Below are 14388 nucleotides of genomic sequence, written 5' to 3' on the forward strand. Positions count from 1 at the left end.
TGGAGTTCTGTAATGCATGCAACTGAATCTACATGCACATTTACATTTACAATAGTGCATAAAGTGATATGTATCTGTGCGGCTCGAAGGGAAAACCCTGTGTGTGCACATCACCCTGGGACCATCCTGTCATTGTGTTGTGATTGGCTGCCAATAAAACATCAATATTCATACATGTGTCAGTGGGACTCATTACAGCTTTTCCTGCTTGAGCGGAAGTAGTGACTAACAATCTCCTCTAGTTATAACTCGTAGTAGCACTCATTTCCTTGTGAGTTTATGGCTTGAAATAAGGTTTGTACATTTTTGCATTAGCCAAAAGAGGGTTTTGTGACAACTGGAATGGGGCAAACAAAGTTATTGTGTCATGCATCATCGCGCGGGTTTTAAGTGCTCTATGTGGATTGTTTTGTGCGAACTTTCATACAATATTTGGACATTAACTTATTGAAATGTCAGTGCAACACAAATGTATAATTGTCGGAGGAGGCTCTCACTTGGATACAGTCTTTGACAAGACTAATCCTCAAGTAATGAATTTGCAGAAAATATGGTGGATGGAATACACTGTAGACCATCAAAATCACTTTTTAATTAAAAAAAATTCCCAACCCTAAAATTTTTGACATAAAAACTTCAGAAAAAAATAAGATACTACGCGTTTCCCCAACCCACTTTTTTTCAATGTTATAGGAAGCACAACTAATAATTTGTTTGGCCTAATGAAATCACAGTTTATCTAATTGGTGGGATCACTTCTAATCTATAATTTGTTTGGATTTATTGATTGGTGTATTACTACGAGTAAAGTATAACAAATATACCATATGGTGGAACTCAATATATTAAGCACCATTCTTATATTCTTACATGCATGTTTCATATTTAAGAAAGAATGTACTTTCCTGATCTTTCTCAGAACCTTGAATCTCCACCCAAGCCTCTTAATTTTACTCAAGTGTTTTGTGGTTTAAATGATATATCAGGAACTTTTTGGAAATAGAAACTACAGATATTTAAATTAAAATTACAACCCACAAACTCTCAAACCCAGGCAAGGCTTTCTATCTGATTTTATTTGTTATACTGTCCTCGTTTCCTTGAAATTTTCAAACACCACTAACTTCAGAAATGCTCAATTTGTTTTAATTCCGTGGCCTACCTCTTTCTGCTCTCAAAGGTAGAGCTTTGGCCTGATCCCCAGCTGTAGCTCATTTTTCCACAGACCTGACCTTTTTCTGTGGTTGTTTATATCCTTACCCACAGGCCAACCGTTATTCCTGTCGCTGTGCTCCAGGCTACACAGGACAGTTTTGTGGGACGGCTTTAGACATCTGCTCAGCTGAGCCATGCCAGAACAATGCACAATGTCTGCCCACTGGAAACAGCACACACCACTGCATGTGTGAACCAGGTAACTAGCACACCGCATGTCATCTGTGCCCATTCCTGCAGCAAAAGGAGTCTTATGAGAATTTTTTAAGTGGCTGCATAATTCAAGGAGCATTTATATAGCGTGGAGCATATCCAGCTTTTTTTCTGTCTCTTCCGCAAAGTATCTTGATATTCACGTACTGATTGATAGATGCAGACTTCCAACCCTTTTTGCAAGGTCCAGTTAGACATATTTCTGTCTGAAGATGATTTGGTATTTGCAAGTTATTCGCCGAAGAACCAATCATAAAAACAAGGTTTTCAAAGTAGATGCTTTGCCATATGTAGCTTGTAGCATTGCCTTTCAAGCAAGTACATGACATGCATGTGTTTTCAGTGTGTAGGTCAAAATCTTCAAGTCCTCAGTGATACAAAATAAAAGAATAATTTAAGAAATGTGAAAATCCCACGCAGCTGTCCAAGCACCAAATAATAATACGTGCACTACTAAGTATAATTAAATACCAACCAAAGGGCGATTTTTCCACAAACTTTGGCCGCCCATACAAATTGTAGGCAACCTGAGAGTGGTCTGTTGCATTACTCAATCACTAATGTCACTTGTGGAAAGAACAGTGAGCTGTAACCTCTTCGGAGAACTGTGCTCTCTGCTCTTGTGTTGTTAGTCATAATGTTGGTTGGAACGTCTCCCCCAGGTTTCACCGGGTTGCGATGCGAGGCGACTATTGATAACTGCACACCCAACCCTTGCCTGCACGGCGGTACATGCATCAATGGGTTCAACATGTACTCCTGTGACTGTCCACCAGGCTACAGGTTAGTACAATTCATCTGTAGACATTGGAAGTCCCCTCAAACCAGTCATCAGTATCATTATGTCCATGTGAAGCAAGATGATTGTATTGGTTTGCTGTGTGTTTCTGATTACAGTGGCCCTGAATGTGAGCAGGATATCAATGAATGTGGCAGCCACCCTTGTCAGAATGGAGCTCAGTGCATTGATGGTGTCAACCAATACCAGTGCAGATGTAGACCAGGATTTGTTGGCCCATATTGCAGCCAGCGTAAGATTTATGGTTTTTTTTTTTCAATTCAATTACGATCGCCCCAAAATAAGTCAGCGTATATACTCTGACGAAGTGAATATTACGTTTCACAGTGCTAATAATCACCAAATCCCTTCATAGATGTAATTCATGCGCTTAAACTCTTTTTAAGAGGCAATGTAGGATTTCTCCAGCTTTCAGAGATCTACACAGTAAATTTCTGCCTGTAGGATTATGTACACGTACCTGTGGAAAGTGATTATTTCTACTTGTTTTAATGAGTTTGAAGAATCAAAATGTTGATTATTTATGATGATTTGAGCAAGAAATCTGTTTGGTATCAACTGAATGGGCCACCATGTTGCCATCAGCGTAACTTGTCATTAATGGCCAGTCTGTGATTCAGCAGTGATATCTGAGGCAAGGTTATGCTCAGATGTCATGCACTTTTTTCATCTCAGAGGCACAGTCCAATTTTGACATGGTGTTCCGAGGCAGTCATCCAAGTCAGTACATCACTTTACCTCGTGCCATCTGCACAAACCTGCGAGCCTTCACTGTAATGACGTGGATTCGCACGGCTAACGTCGATGGGGTCATTCTGGCCTACACGACCCAGAAGTCTGGACAGACACTGGATGATGCACAGTTTGCCATCAGCAATCCTGGAGCATTGCGGGTCTACATTCAAGGGTGAGTTCCTCTTATCTGTTCCCCCTTCCTCCCTTGAGGGAGTGTCATGATGTTCCTGGAGACTACTCCATTAGGGTTCATCGCACATACCTGCAGTGATCTAGGAACATGTTTTGACAGGTTGTAGTGGAACCAGATCCATACTTTTCTAATAGTAGATTACCCACAGATGGTAAATATCTTTCAAAGAAAGATATCTTCCTTACAAACTGAAAAAGAAGCAATTTTTTTGAACACCGTGTTTCCTAAAAAGCCTCCACTCAGTGCCAACTCAAAAATGATCAGCAACTGTGATGTTATATTGAAAATTGTCAGCACTGAAATTACAGTATTATTAAAGAGTTTTTGTTTGTTTGTGCTTGTGATTTTTATGTGGGATTTTCAAGTGAATATTTGGAGTGAGAAAAGCTCAATAATGGACCCCGATATTCACCATTTGTGGTCAGGTATTGTAACATCTTATACCCGTCAAAGATTTCAAATATAAATTTCTGAAATGTCCAAGATTTTCTCATTGATATTCATTTGTGATATTGTCTGAGAAGACCTCTAAAACCAGAATTGTGTAAAGCTTCATAAAAACAGCTGCTTCCACTTTACACAGGGCGGAATACGGTCTGTTCAGGTTTGGAGATACTCAACATTGAGTGACTTTGGGAAATGAAGCAATACCTCACAGCTACTTCCCACTCTGAAAAATGTTGGCCCAAGTTGGGGAACATTTTCAACATTACCTAATTTGGGGTTCAGTGTTTGCACAGAGTATGCCGAGCCTATCGTGTCAGTATTAGCGTTTTAGTATTTCACCGTAAGTGAACAGTCAGAGACTCTAGCAGTGGTGAGCTTGGCACAGAGTATGCCGAGCCTATTGTTTCAGTATTATTGTTTCAGTATTTCACCGTATGTGAACAGTCAGAGATCCTAGCACTGGTGAGCTTGGCACAGAGTATGCAGAGCCTATTGTTTCAGTATTATTGTTTCAGTATTTCACCGTGAGTGAATGGTCAGAGATTCTAGCACTGGTGAGCTTGGCACAGAGTATGCAGAGCCTATTGTTTCAGTGTTATTTTTTCAGTATTTCACCGTAAGTGAATAGTCAGAGATTTTAGCACTGGTGAGCTTGGCACAGAGTATGCAGAGCCTATTGTTTCAGTATTATTGTTTCAGTATTTCACCGTGAGTGAATGGTCAGAGATTCTAGCACTGGTGAGCTTGGCACAGAGTATGCAGAGCCTATTGTTTCAGTATTATTGTTTCAGTATTTCACCGTAAGTGAACAGTCAGAGATTCTAGTGGTGGTGAGCTTTGTACAGAGTATGTGGAGGACTCACATGCCATGTGTTTTGTCTTTATGGCTCAGGTATCACTTTTTCTCCTCCGTCTCTGTGAATGACGACCATTGGCATCATTTGGCCGTCTCATGGGATGAGCACGGTGGCATCCTCAAGATCTACCGAGATGGGCAGCTGAGACTGATACACACGTCGATGAGATCCAATGCCAAGATCCACAGTGGAGGGGAGTTCATTCTGGGAGAGTTACGTAATTCTGGTGAGCATTGTTTGACATTTAGTTTAGCAATATGTGTATCCCTTTGTCTTTTGCTGTTTTTGTTCTGAGTTCAAGTCTTGGCAGAGGCGCATTTTTTCACTGTTAACAAAGAATTTCTGGGATCATTTCGATATATCTGGTTACTACTAAGATGGTACCATACTTGTATGTACCGTGGGTGTTACAAATTTTGTTCAATGTGTTTTTGACCACTTAGGTAGTGTGACTTACCAAAATGAATGCACTCCTCTGGTTTGAGAATATGGAGCATATCTCATGGTGCTGATCAGCTCCAACAGGAGATGAGAGGGGTACAGACCTACTTTCATGTGATGTGTAACCATGTGACGGATTCTCAGTCCGTATTGGCCAAATGTGGGAATTTGCTGATCCATGATTTCTGTAACAGAATTTGACAAACAGCTGATTCTGTGATGATTTTTTTTTATCTCATTGGCAGACAATACCCAGTCACACTGTTTCACTGGTTCCCTGACTAACGTGAACCTGTGGGACACAGCACTGATTGCTTCCGTTATTAAACAGCATGCTCAGACCTGCGGCTTTGTTACCCCTGGCAATGTCATCGCAGCAGCTGACTTCATGGACACCGTCTTCATGGGACAAATCCAAATTGTGACTCCATCAAAGTGTGACCGTAAGGACTTGGATCTGTTCAGTTAATAAACAGTTGTTCTCTCCATCAGTATGTTGGACACATCAGTTGTTCCATTAGTTAAAAACTGATCATGCAGAGACATGTTGAAATTTCAAAATTGATCATTGGCATGCTGGGGAAAATTATGACACAAATAATTTGAAGCAGTTGCAAGAAAATTTATAGAGACTTGCTGACACAGTCCTTCATGACAAACCATTCAGTTGGTCCAATATCATCACTTCCTACTGGAGACTGTGTAAACATGATCCAGCAATCCGTATTCCAAGGAGCAGCTGACAGATTCAAATACCAATTCTTCTCTTAGCTTACGATAGTGGACAAGTATACTCAACTCTTCCCCCATTAGCAGTGTACACACATAACATCAAGTAAGTCTGTGGAGGTAGACTGTGTGTTGAACTTGAACCTGACCTCTGTACACAGTGTGTTGCTTAATATTGCTCCTTAACTGGGCCTTGGAGTGTGCCAAATTATGAGATACTGGTGGAAAATATGGTGCAACTGTTGTACAAATGAGTCTGAATGATTCTTTTCCAGGCTCAGAGAATTTGTGGCATTTGACTGTATGTTAAAAATGGCCCTTTTGAAGACTCAAGGTTTTGGCCATTAACGAGTGTTTAAAATGACTAAGAGTAATGGAACATTTTGAACTTTCTGTTTGTCTAGTGGTGGATGACTGTGCCAGCAACCCTTGTGCTTCAGGCAGTACCTGCATTGATGATGTCAATCGATTTATCTGCAAATGTCCCCTGGGCTTCACTGGCCAACGCTGTCAGACAAACATTGACGATTGTGGAACAGACTCCAGCCCTTGTGACAATGGAGGAACCTGTGTGGATGGGATAGGTACTTTCACCTGTCAGTGCCCACTGGGGTTCTCGGGACAAGTCTGTGAGCTGAAAAGAGGTTAGTTGACAATAAGAGGGAAGAAACTGTCTCCCAAAATATGCAATAGCATCACAAGCACAGAAAGCAGAGATGGGTCCTTCTGTAGTCTTTTGTCAATATGTGTGTGCATTCCAGTAGAATTACTGGGGAAAGTGACTTGTGTTCCAAACCGATAAATGATGTAAATAGTGCTATGCAATCCAGGTCCATTTCCTGAGCAGGGTGTGAATCAATCCAGTTGTGAAGGTCCATGCACTTGTTCTAAAGTCGTCCATTTTCAGGTTTGAATGTCTTATTCTGATGCACCCAAACCATATGAAGAGACGACCTTTCTCCTGTTTTCCTAACTCAACATGAAAGATTTCAATCTCTGTTTTATCCACCACAAGTTGATGGAGGATGGAGTGAGTGGACTGAATGGAGTGAGTGTAGCCGGTCCTGTGAAGGTGGTACCCAGACCCATCACCGGTCCTGCACCAACCCCCGCCCAGCCTATGGAGGTAGCACCTGTGTAGGTCCTACCAGTGAGAGTCAACAATGTAATACAGGACCCTGCCCAAGTAAGTGCAGTCAACATCCACCGTATTGTGGGCCTGTGATATGTGTGTAGGTCTAATGATTAAGGAGCCAGCTATACAATACAGGATCCTTTCCAAGTAAGTGCAGTCAATGTCTTATTGTATGGATGTCAACCATGTGTACGTGTACATGCCATCATCAAGGAACCAAGAGGGCACCACATAGCGGGCCCGTATAAAGACAAGTGCAGCCACCATCCGCCATGTACATGTACCACGATGGGGACATCTGTGTGGGTCCAAGCATTGAGAACCACAGTGTAATATGGGGCATGGGTTGCAGTCACTATCCATTCTACTTTGTGTAGGTGACCATACAGGTATGTAGGTTCTATTATTGAGAGCCAACTGCACAATATAGTTCCCTGCCCAAGTGCCCATTATCGGTCTTGTCCTGTGGATGGACTTGACCCTTTCTATGTAGATATCTTTCCTGAATCCAGGTGATACAGACTAAGAAGCAGCCTGCTCCCAGCATAGATCCTGCATACAGACTGAGCCATGCATTTTATCACTGATTTTGCAGGCCAATATTCTTGTCCATCTTACAAGTAAAATAGAACCACTGATTATCTGGTACAAGGTGGTCCACTCACTCCAGAGCATATGCCCAGGGTGTGAACTCACTTTCTGTGTTATGAAGCTCCAAATAGCATTCATCCTGATTAATAGATGTATAAATTAATACATGTATGACTTGATGTCAAGGACAGCAGGTGTGAATGGAAAATGGAGTGAACTATGACAGTCTGGTTCTTGGTTCTTCCGTGATATTCTGGACCTGACAGAGGGGAACATATCAGTCTTGAAACGATTGCATTTTGCTGGTTTCATGTGCAGTGACATGGATATTTACAACATGTACTTTCAATTTTTGGATGAATCCATACTAGCCTTTTCTGTCTCCATACCCCTTTCTCTTGAAGGCTGTAGGCAAGTGACACGCCCCTTCAGAGGAAACCTAGTCTGTCAAATTGACGGCCAGGAACAGAATTGTACCATCTCCTGTTGGCAAGGCTACTCATTCAGCCGGGCCGTTCTACCCTCTTACCAATGTGGTGCATCTACCAACTACAAGTGGTCCCATGAGACAGAAGACAACCCAAGACTGGCCCTCCCGCAGTGTACAAGTAAGTAGGATATCAGTGCAGATTCAATGAACCTAGAATTTGACTTACCCTTTCAAACTTCTGGAGACAATTTTCAGAAATGGGTCATTTTATTCATTCATGTTAGGTCCCTGTTACACCTGACCTGTATAATTTGACATGGAAATATCACTGGAATTGATTCCAAGTTATTTCTATATGTTTAGCAGGTAATTTGCATTAATTCATCACTCTTGGAAATTAGAGAACGTGTTCTGAACTTACAAAATCATATGTCATATATGACAGGGAAACACAAAAATTGAATCCTTATTTTATAGAATGACCCAAATGTATAAAACTTGGCATAGACAGCCTTGTGGATTATACCAAGTTACTTTAATGAACCCTCTGCTCATGAAATTCTGGTGGCCTTAAAACTTTCACAGAGATAAAAGTAATTTCATAGAGGCAACGCACAGCAAACCATTTGTGCTTCAAGTTGAAGCTGTCAAAGTACTGCCCGTCTTTAGGTCAGGAGTTCTCTGTCATCTTTCAGTGTTCAGCGTTCAGGGCTTCATGGTAATTTTAAGTTCTTCTGCAGGTTTAAACTAAGATTATCTGCAGGTTTAAATACCATGTCAGTTTGGTTTGCATTGTCAAGGCTAGAGGCTTGAATCCTGTGTTTTCGGTACTTTCCCCGTTAGTTGCAGGTTGAATTTCTGCTTCATTCAATTTTGTATTCTGGAGGTTGAGGGTTCCAATCTTGCTTCAGTCAATTTTGCATTTTAGTGGTTGGAGGTTCGAGTCCTTTTTCACTCACTTTGGTATCCTGGAGATCGCAGGTTTAAATCCTGTTGAAATCAGTGTTTCATGTGCAACCCGACAATCAGTTTGAACTGTTGCTGGAATCATAGAGCATTGCCTCAGTTGCCTCTGTACACTTCATATCTCTTGCAGAGTACAAGCCACCAAATAAGATTGCCATGGTGATGAACCTGGCTTATAGCACTAATCTGACCTGCGATGGGTTTGACCCTGCTAGAGACAGCCTGGTTCATCAGACAGTCAGAGACAAAATCACCTTGAACGTAAAGACACTCAGCTGTGTGCAGGATAACTCATGTAGTGTGAAACGTGCCCAGGTAAGTTAACTGGAATGAGATTAATAAAGGGAATACACAGGTGTGATGAGCTGATTTCTCTCTTGTGATTAATGATCAAAGAGGGGGCGTGGCTACTGTGACTAGACAGTTCTGCCAAATGCATGTCCACTGAGACTGCCTTTAAACATGGCTTTGGCGGAGAAAAATAACTTTACCAATGGAAGCCATTTGTTAGCAGGTACAGCTACTTCCCATAGATGTGTGTGTTACACTCAGCCATAGCCAGTTGATCTGGACACAGCCTGAGCTGATGTATTAGAGAGCTGTGTGATACACTCAGCCACAGCCAGTTGATCTGCACACAGCCTGAGCTGATGATTACAAAACCTTATTGAAGACCACTTGTGTACCTCACATGATCCCTTATCATACCTCAGGTCAGTGGCTGCAGCACCCAGAGTCCAGCAGACCAGACCCACAGACGCCGCCGCCGATCAGTTGAGCTGATCCAAATTACCATCAGACTGGAACGTGATATCTATGTCCCTGACCAACAGAACCTGACCAGTGAACAAGGTGAGAGAATGATGGCTGATCTCATCAGTATAGCATAGTCAAACCCTGGCCATGGTCAAGACAAATTTGGCTTGATTGAGTAAATAATGGCAACAGTATTGTCAATTATAAGGAACAGTCCTTAGGGAAGGTGGTGATGAGGAGAGACAGCATCTAATATTGTATCCAACTGTAGTAGCTATTCGTACTGAGAGATTTTTGGATTTTTAATCAATTATTAATGAGAGGTTTAAACCTACGTTTTCTCAGTTTATCCTGATTTAGTCCATAAGTGAAGACTGCATAGCAGTTCTTAAAATATTTCATATACAGAATCCATACTTATTCTGTTCCAAAATCTGTTTTGAACCCGGATGTACTGTGAGTAGCTTCCAATTTCTTACGGTGGAGCGGTAAATGAATTGACCCCCAAGGACTGGCTAGCAACTAACCACCATACTAGTCAATGCTTCATCTACACGACACTAAACCAAGGAGATATCATTTCTGCTGTGACATCACAAACATGAAGATAACAATAATAATAGCAAGTCATGACTCCTTAATGGTTGGAAGAGGTATTTAACATACGTGTACGTTCTGCATGCAAGCTATCAGCACAGTAATGGCTGAGTTTTTAAGATCACTTGCAGTTACCCTGGAGCATATAAACTGAGAAAAGTAGCGTCGTGTCTGAGGATGGAGTGGCCAGATTCTAGCTAAACACCCTTTCATGGTATTGGCAGAAAGGTCTAAGTAACCAATAACTGTCTGTTCTCTTTCTCTATCCAACCTATTAAGTGACCAACCAAAACAGCACTATTGAGGCAGTCAGTGAACTGCAAGATGCAGCTCTACAGTTGATCAACAAGTCCGCATCAGGCCAGTTTGCCCTAAATGTTGACCATCAGGTTTACGACGTTGACACTGAGAGGACCCAGGCCTACGGCATGCAAGTCTGTCCCCATGGCTCAGTGCGCATGAATGCACAGGATGCGCGATGTGGTAAGCACTGCTTGCTTCAGTGTTGGGCTTTCTGGCCAATTTGATTTGGTTTTGACATTTCTTTTTAACCACTCACTGGTTAACAGAGTTATTCCACTATTAACTAACCACAGCATTATTTCCTGGCAACTTACTTTTTGAAACAACAAATTACCTCAGTGGTTTGTTCAATATATGTGTGAGATTTCTTTCTGTTCCATTGCTTATTGAAAACTCTGAGACAATGTGATGAAGTGATATTTGCTATGACACCTAGCTGTGGTCCATGGCTACTTTAGAGCTCCACACATGCTCAATATCTCCATGCATTAGATTAAGCCTTTGTTAGTGTACAGACTCAGTGACATTCGCTCCAGCATGGGAGCAAGTATATAGATGTCACCCGGCACATGAAATATCATCTAGTATGAGGCTATCTATTAACACATTGACTGTCGTACATAATTTCATAAAGCATTCCCATTTGCCAAGCGTTCTACCCAATGGGGTAGCTAGGATTTTTCTAGGGGGGGACACAAGCATCTTATGGGGGGGCACCAGCTTTTATGGTGTGGTTTTTTTGGGGCAAGCTTTTGTTGGCCTTGTTCAAAATCCATTCATCCATTTTTTTAGGGGGGGCATGCCCCCGGTTGTTCACATATGTGCATATTAAGAGGTACCTTTCATTTGTCTATATGTCCTCCACACTTCCAACAGGGTATTTGTTGGTTCTTCAGTGATGCCAGTGCATTCAATTTACATTACAACAGCCTTTCATTTCTTACGAATATATTCGCAGTGGCAGAATCCAGTATACCTGTTACTACGAGTATACTCATAGTCGGCAGTCAACGTGTTAACTGTGTATAATTGATGCTCAGCATTAAGAGGTTAAAAAATATCTATACTAATCTTGTGTCTTCTGCGCAGCAACGTTTGTGTTAACAAGCTTTCGCATGTGAAATGTTACCTTGAATGGATCCATGTTTGCACATTTCACAGAGATGTTGTAGGATTGATCAAAATTCCTGTAATAATAATCCCTATACCAATTCTGCATCTTCTCCGCTCAGTTCCCTGTGAGTCAGGCTGGTATGAAAACCAGGAGGCTTGTTATGCCTGCCCACCTGGCACGTACCAGTCACAAGAGGGCAGCATCTACTGCCAAGACTGTCCACGTGGGCATACCACCATTGGCCCTGGTGCTACAGAAGAAGAAGATTGCGAAGTCATCGCTTTGTAGTCCTGACAGGTTATGAATTTGTTTAGCCTCTCCCAATAGTTAGTGTATGTACATGTAGCTTTTGAACAGGAAATTGATCATATACGTTATTTGTATGAGCGATAATTGAAATGAAAACATAAAGTAGATGTAGCATTTCTTCCCCATGAAGGTAAAGCACAATTTAAAGGATTTTTTAGTGATTTTTCCACTGTCTATCAACTTATAAGAATCTTAGCTGTGAAACCAGTTTGAAGAATTTTTATGAGCTGAATGTTACTAGCTACATGTATGTTGAATTAACTTTTCAAATTTACACAGACTTTGAAATGTTAGATTTTTAAAGTATCCTAATCAAACTGACAAAGTGTACAACAGTAGAACTTCATGCCAGTTATTTACTGTACAAAAACGAGGAACCAGAGGCCATGGTTTATACCCATAACTCAGAATTTCTTACCCAAAGTTGTATGGCGTCATTGAGACCAAGAAAGCCATCAGCTTTCTGTGTTCTTTTTTATGTGTTTGAAATAAATATGCTGTCTGTATGTTACAGTTCTCCTTGATATTACATCGTTGCTACATATGCAGAGGCAGTTTCCCTTTTTTCCATATTTTTCATTATCCCCCTCACTAATTGTCACTACACCAATGAGAATTGAATAAAAACAATTCAACTTTCCTGTAAGTTCTGTAGTAAACTGTTCTGAACAGGTTATGGAAATGAAAGCCTATCGCTGAATGGAATACTAGAGCTCAAAATCAGATATATGTATGTCATTAAGAAATTGTTAGACTTAGCACAACACTGCTTTAAAGTACATTTAGTTTGCGGCAGTATCAAGATTTGAGCACTCAATTAATGAAAGAATGCCTCGTAAGTTGGTGTTGTATTAAAGATGATTGGCTTTATAATGCATGCAATTAAAATGGGTGTACAAGCAATGATAGAACAAGTTATAAACTAGTACATTTACAACCGTCTAGAGACATGGCACTAATTACCATCAGCTAGGTTCATTATCTGCACCAGGACCCAGGTTTGTTTGAACATTATTACAGTTTTGGTTACACAAACATTTTGCTAAACTGAAGCATTACAGTAAACCTAGATATGGAGATTTCTGTTGTTGCACCACTATTTTAAGCAGTCTGCCTTTGAAGTTGACCGTGTTAGCAGAAAGTCCAGTGCTTGACCCAGGGTAATTTCATCTTTGATGTGTGTCAATCTAGTCCTCAACTTGAGTATTGTCAGTAATGTTTAAAGACTGTTTAAAATCCAAAACAAATGAGAATTGGTCAGAATTTGCTGTGCTTCTATATCAACTAATCATCTTTTCTCAACATGCATGCACTTTGAAGAAATTATTTTGTATAATTAAATGTAAGAACATTTACTCAGGTAATATTATACCATGAATAAATTCCTTTGTTTTTATGCTGTTTGTAATAAAATGCATGAATTGCTAGCAGTAATGGTGTGCTTCATTTCATTTGGATTGTAATAGAGATAATGGCTGTATCATGGGCAGACAGTGGCTTAACCATGGCTAAATGTCCAGGGGGAGGGGGCACCCGGGGGTGCACACATTTTTTCGAGGAGGAATCACAAGATGATAAGCTACAGCTGTATACGTTTGCAGGTATATAAACTCAATCGAGATTATTCACAGATTTCAAAATAATGAGGGACACGGGGAGGCTGGGTGGGGAGGGACAGGCATCCACTGAGAGTACGTCCTGTGCCCCTTCCAAGTAGTTATACCACTGGGGGCAGAGGGTTATCCAGGGATTGGGCCAATTGGGCTATGTACCCCCTCCCCCAAAGTTCCTTCCTTAAGAATAGTAAAAGCATGCTTGGTCTCTCTATTTTTCCAGACAAGCCTTAAACGGTTTCATTAAAAATATCCTAGTTTTTGGTCCTATTTAATACAATTTTTGCTGTCCCTCCCCACAATTTGATCCTCTGTGGAACTGCTGGATGAAGGGTAGGTTGTGAAAGGGGCATAATGCTGGGCATTATTTGAAAATAAACTTAGCAAACGTGACAGAAAAAAAAGGATAAGGGAATAAGACGTGAGGGGTGAGTACCATTAACAGATACGAATTGCTGACGATTTGAAAGGTAAATCCTGAACCACACAAAGGCAGTTCCGCTCATGCCATAATAAGCAAGTTTGTTTAGAAGTATATTATGACTGAGTGTATCAAAAGTCCAGGAATAAACCAATTGTAACAGAGGATGCATCTAAATTATTAGTTATTTTGTCAATTAAGTGAATAATAGCATGTGAAGTTGAATGGTTTTCACAGAATCCAAATTGATTACCAGAAATTATGTCGTGTTCACCTAAAAAGTCCATTATGCCATTGTGAATAAGTCGTTCAAGAATGATCTCTGTGCCCAAAGTGAAAAAGACTTTCTGAGGGCAGATTATCACTTTGTTCCCTTTTAACTAAGTAATGGAGGGAGGAAAACACTAAACTTTTCGTTCAAAAAGTTCCTTCCGTCCCAGGTTTCCAATAACCAATCAGAAGGCTCCAAGCGAGTCTGCTACATAGGGAGCCTTCTGATTGGTTCCTTGAAAATTCTAAAAAAA

The 14388-nt window shown here is 40.9% G+C and overlaps 1 protein-coding gene across 1 annotated transcript in view; it reads left to right on the plus strand.

The window, feature by feature from the left end:
• Nucleotides 1–13260, plus strand: part of LOC110988629 (uncharacterized) — a 51742-nt gene extending 38482 nt beyond the window's left edge. Inside the window, exons 33-45 of the mRNA XM_087148922.1 lie at nt 1267–1414; nt 2091–2211; nt 2326–2459; nt 2903–3134; nt 4495–4685; nt 5146–5343; nt 6034–6273; nt 6645–6815; nt 7760–7963; nt 8882–9066; nt 9465–9603; nt 10384–10587; nt 11640–13260. Coding sequence (XP_087005048.1) covers nt 1267–1414; nt 2091–2211; nt 2326–2459; nt 2903–3134; nt 4495–4685; nt 5146–5343; nt 6034–6273; nt 6645–6815; nt 7760–7963; nt 8882–9066; nt 9465–9603; nt 10384–10587; nt 11640–11809 — 2337 coding nt within the window. The 3' untranslated portion in view covers nt 11810–13260. The remainder of the gene's footprint in view (nt 1–1266; nt 1415–2090; nt 2212–2325; nt 2460–2902; nt 3135–4494; nt 4686–5145; nt 5344–6033; nt 6274–6644; nt 6816–7759; nt 7964–8881; nt 9067–9464; nt 9604–10383; nt 10588–11639) is intronic.
• The last annotated feature ends 1128 nt before the right edge of the window (nt 13261–14388 follow it).

Source organism: Acanthaster planci, linkage group LG02 (assembly GCF_054643075.1).
Source record: "Acanthaster planci isolate LZ-2023a linkage group LG02, COTS_SCS, whole genome shotgun sequence".
NCBI lineage: Eukaryota > Metazoa > Echinodermata > Asteroidea > Valvatida > Acanthasteridae > Acanthaster > Acanthaster planci.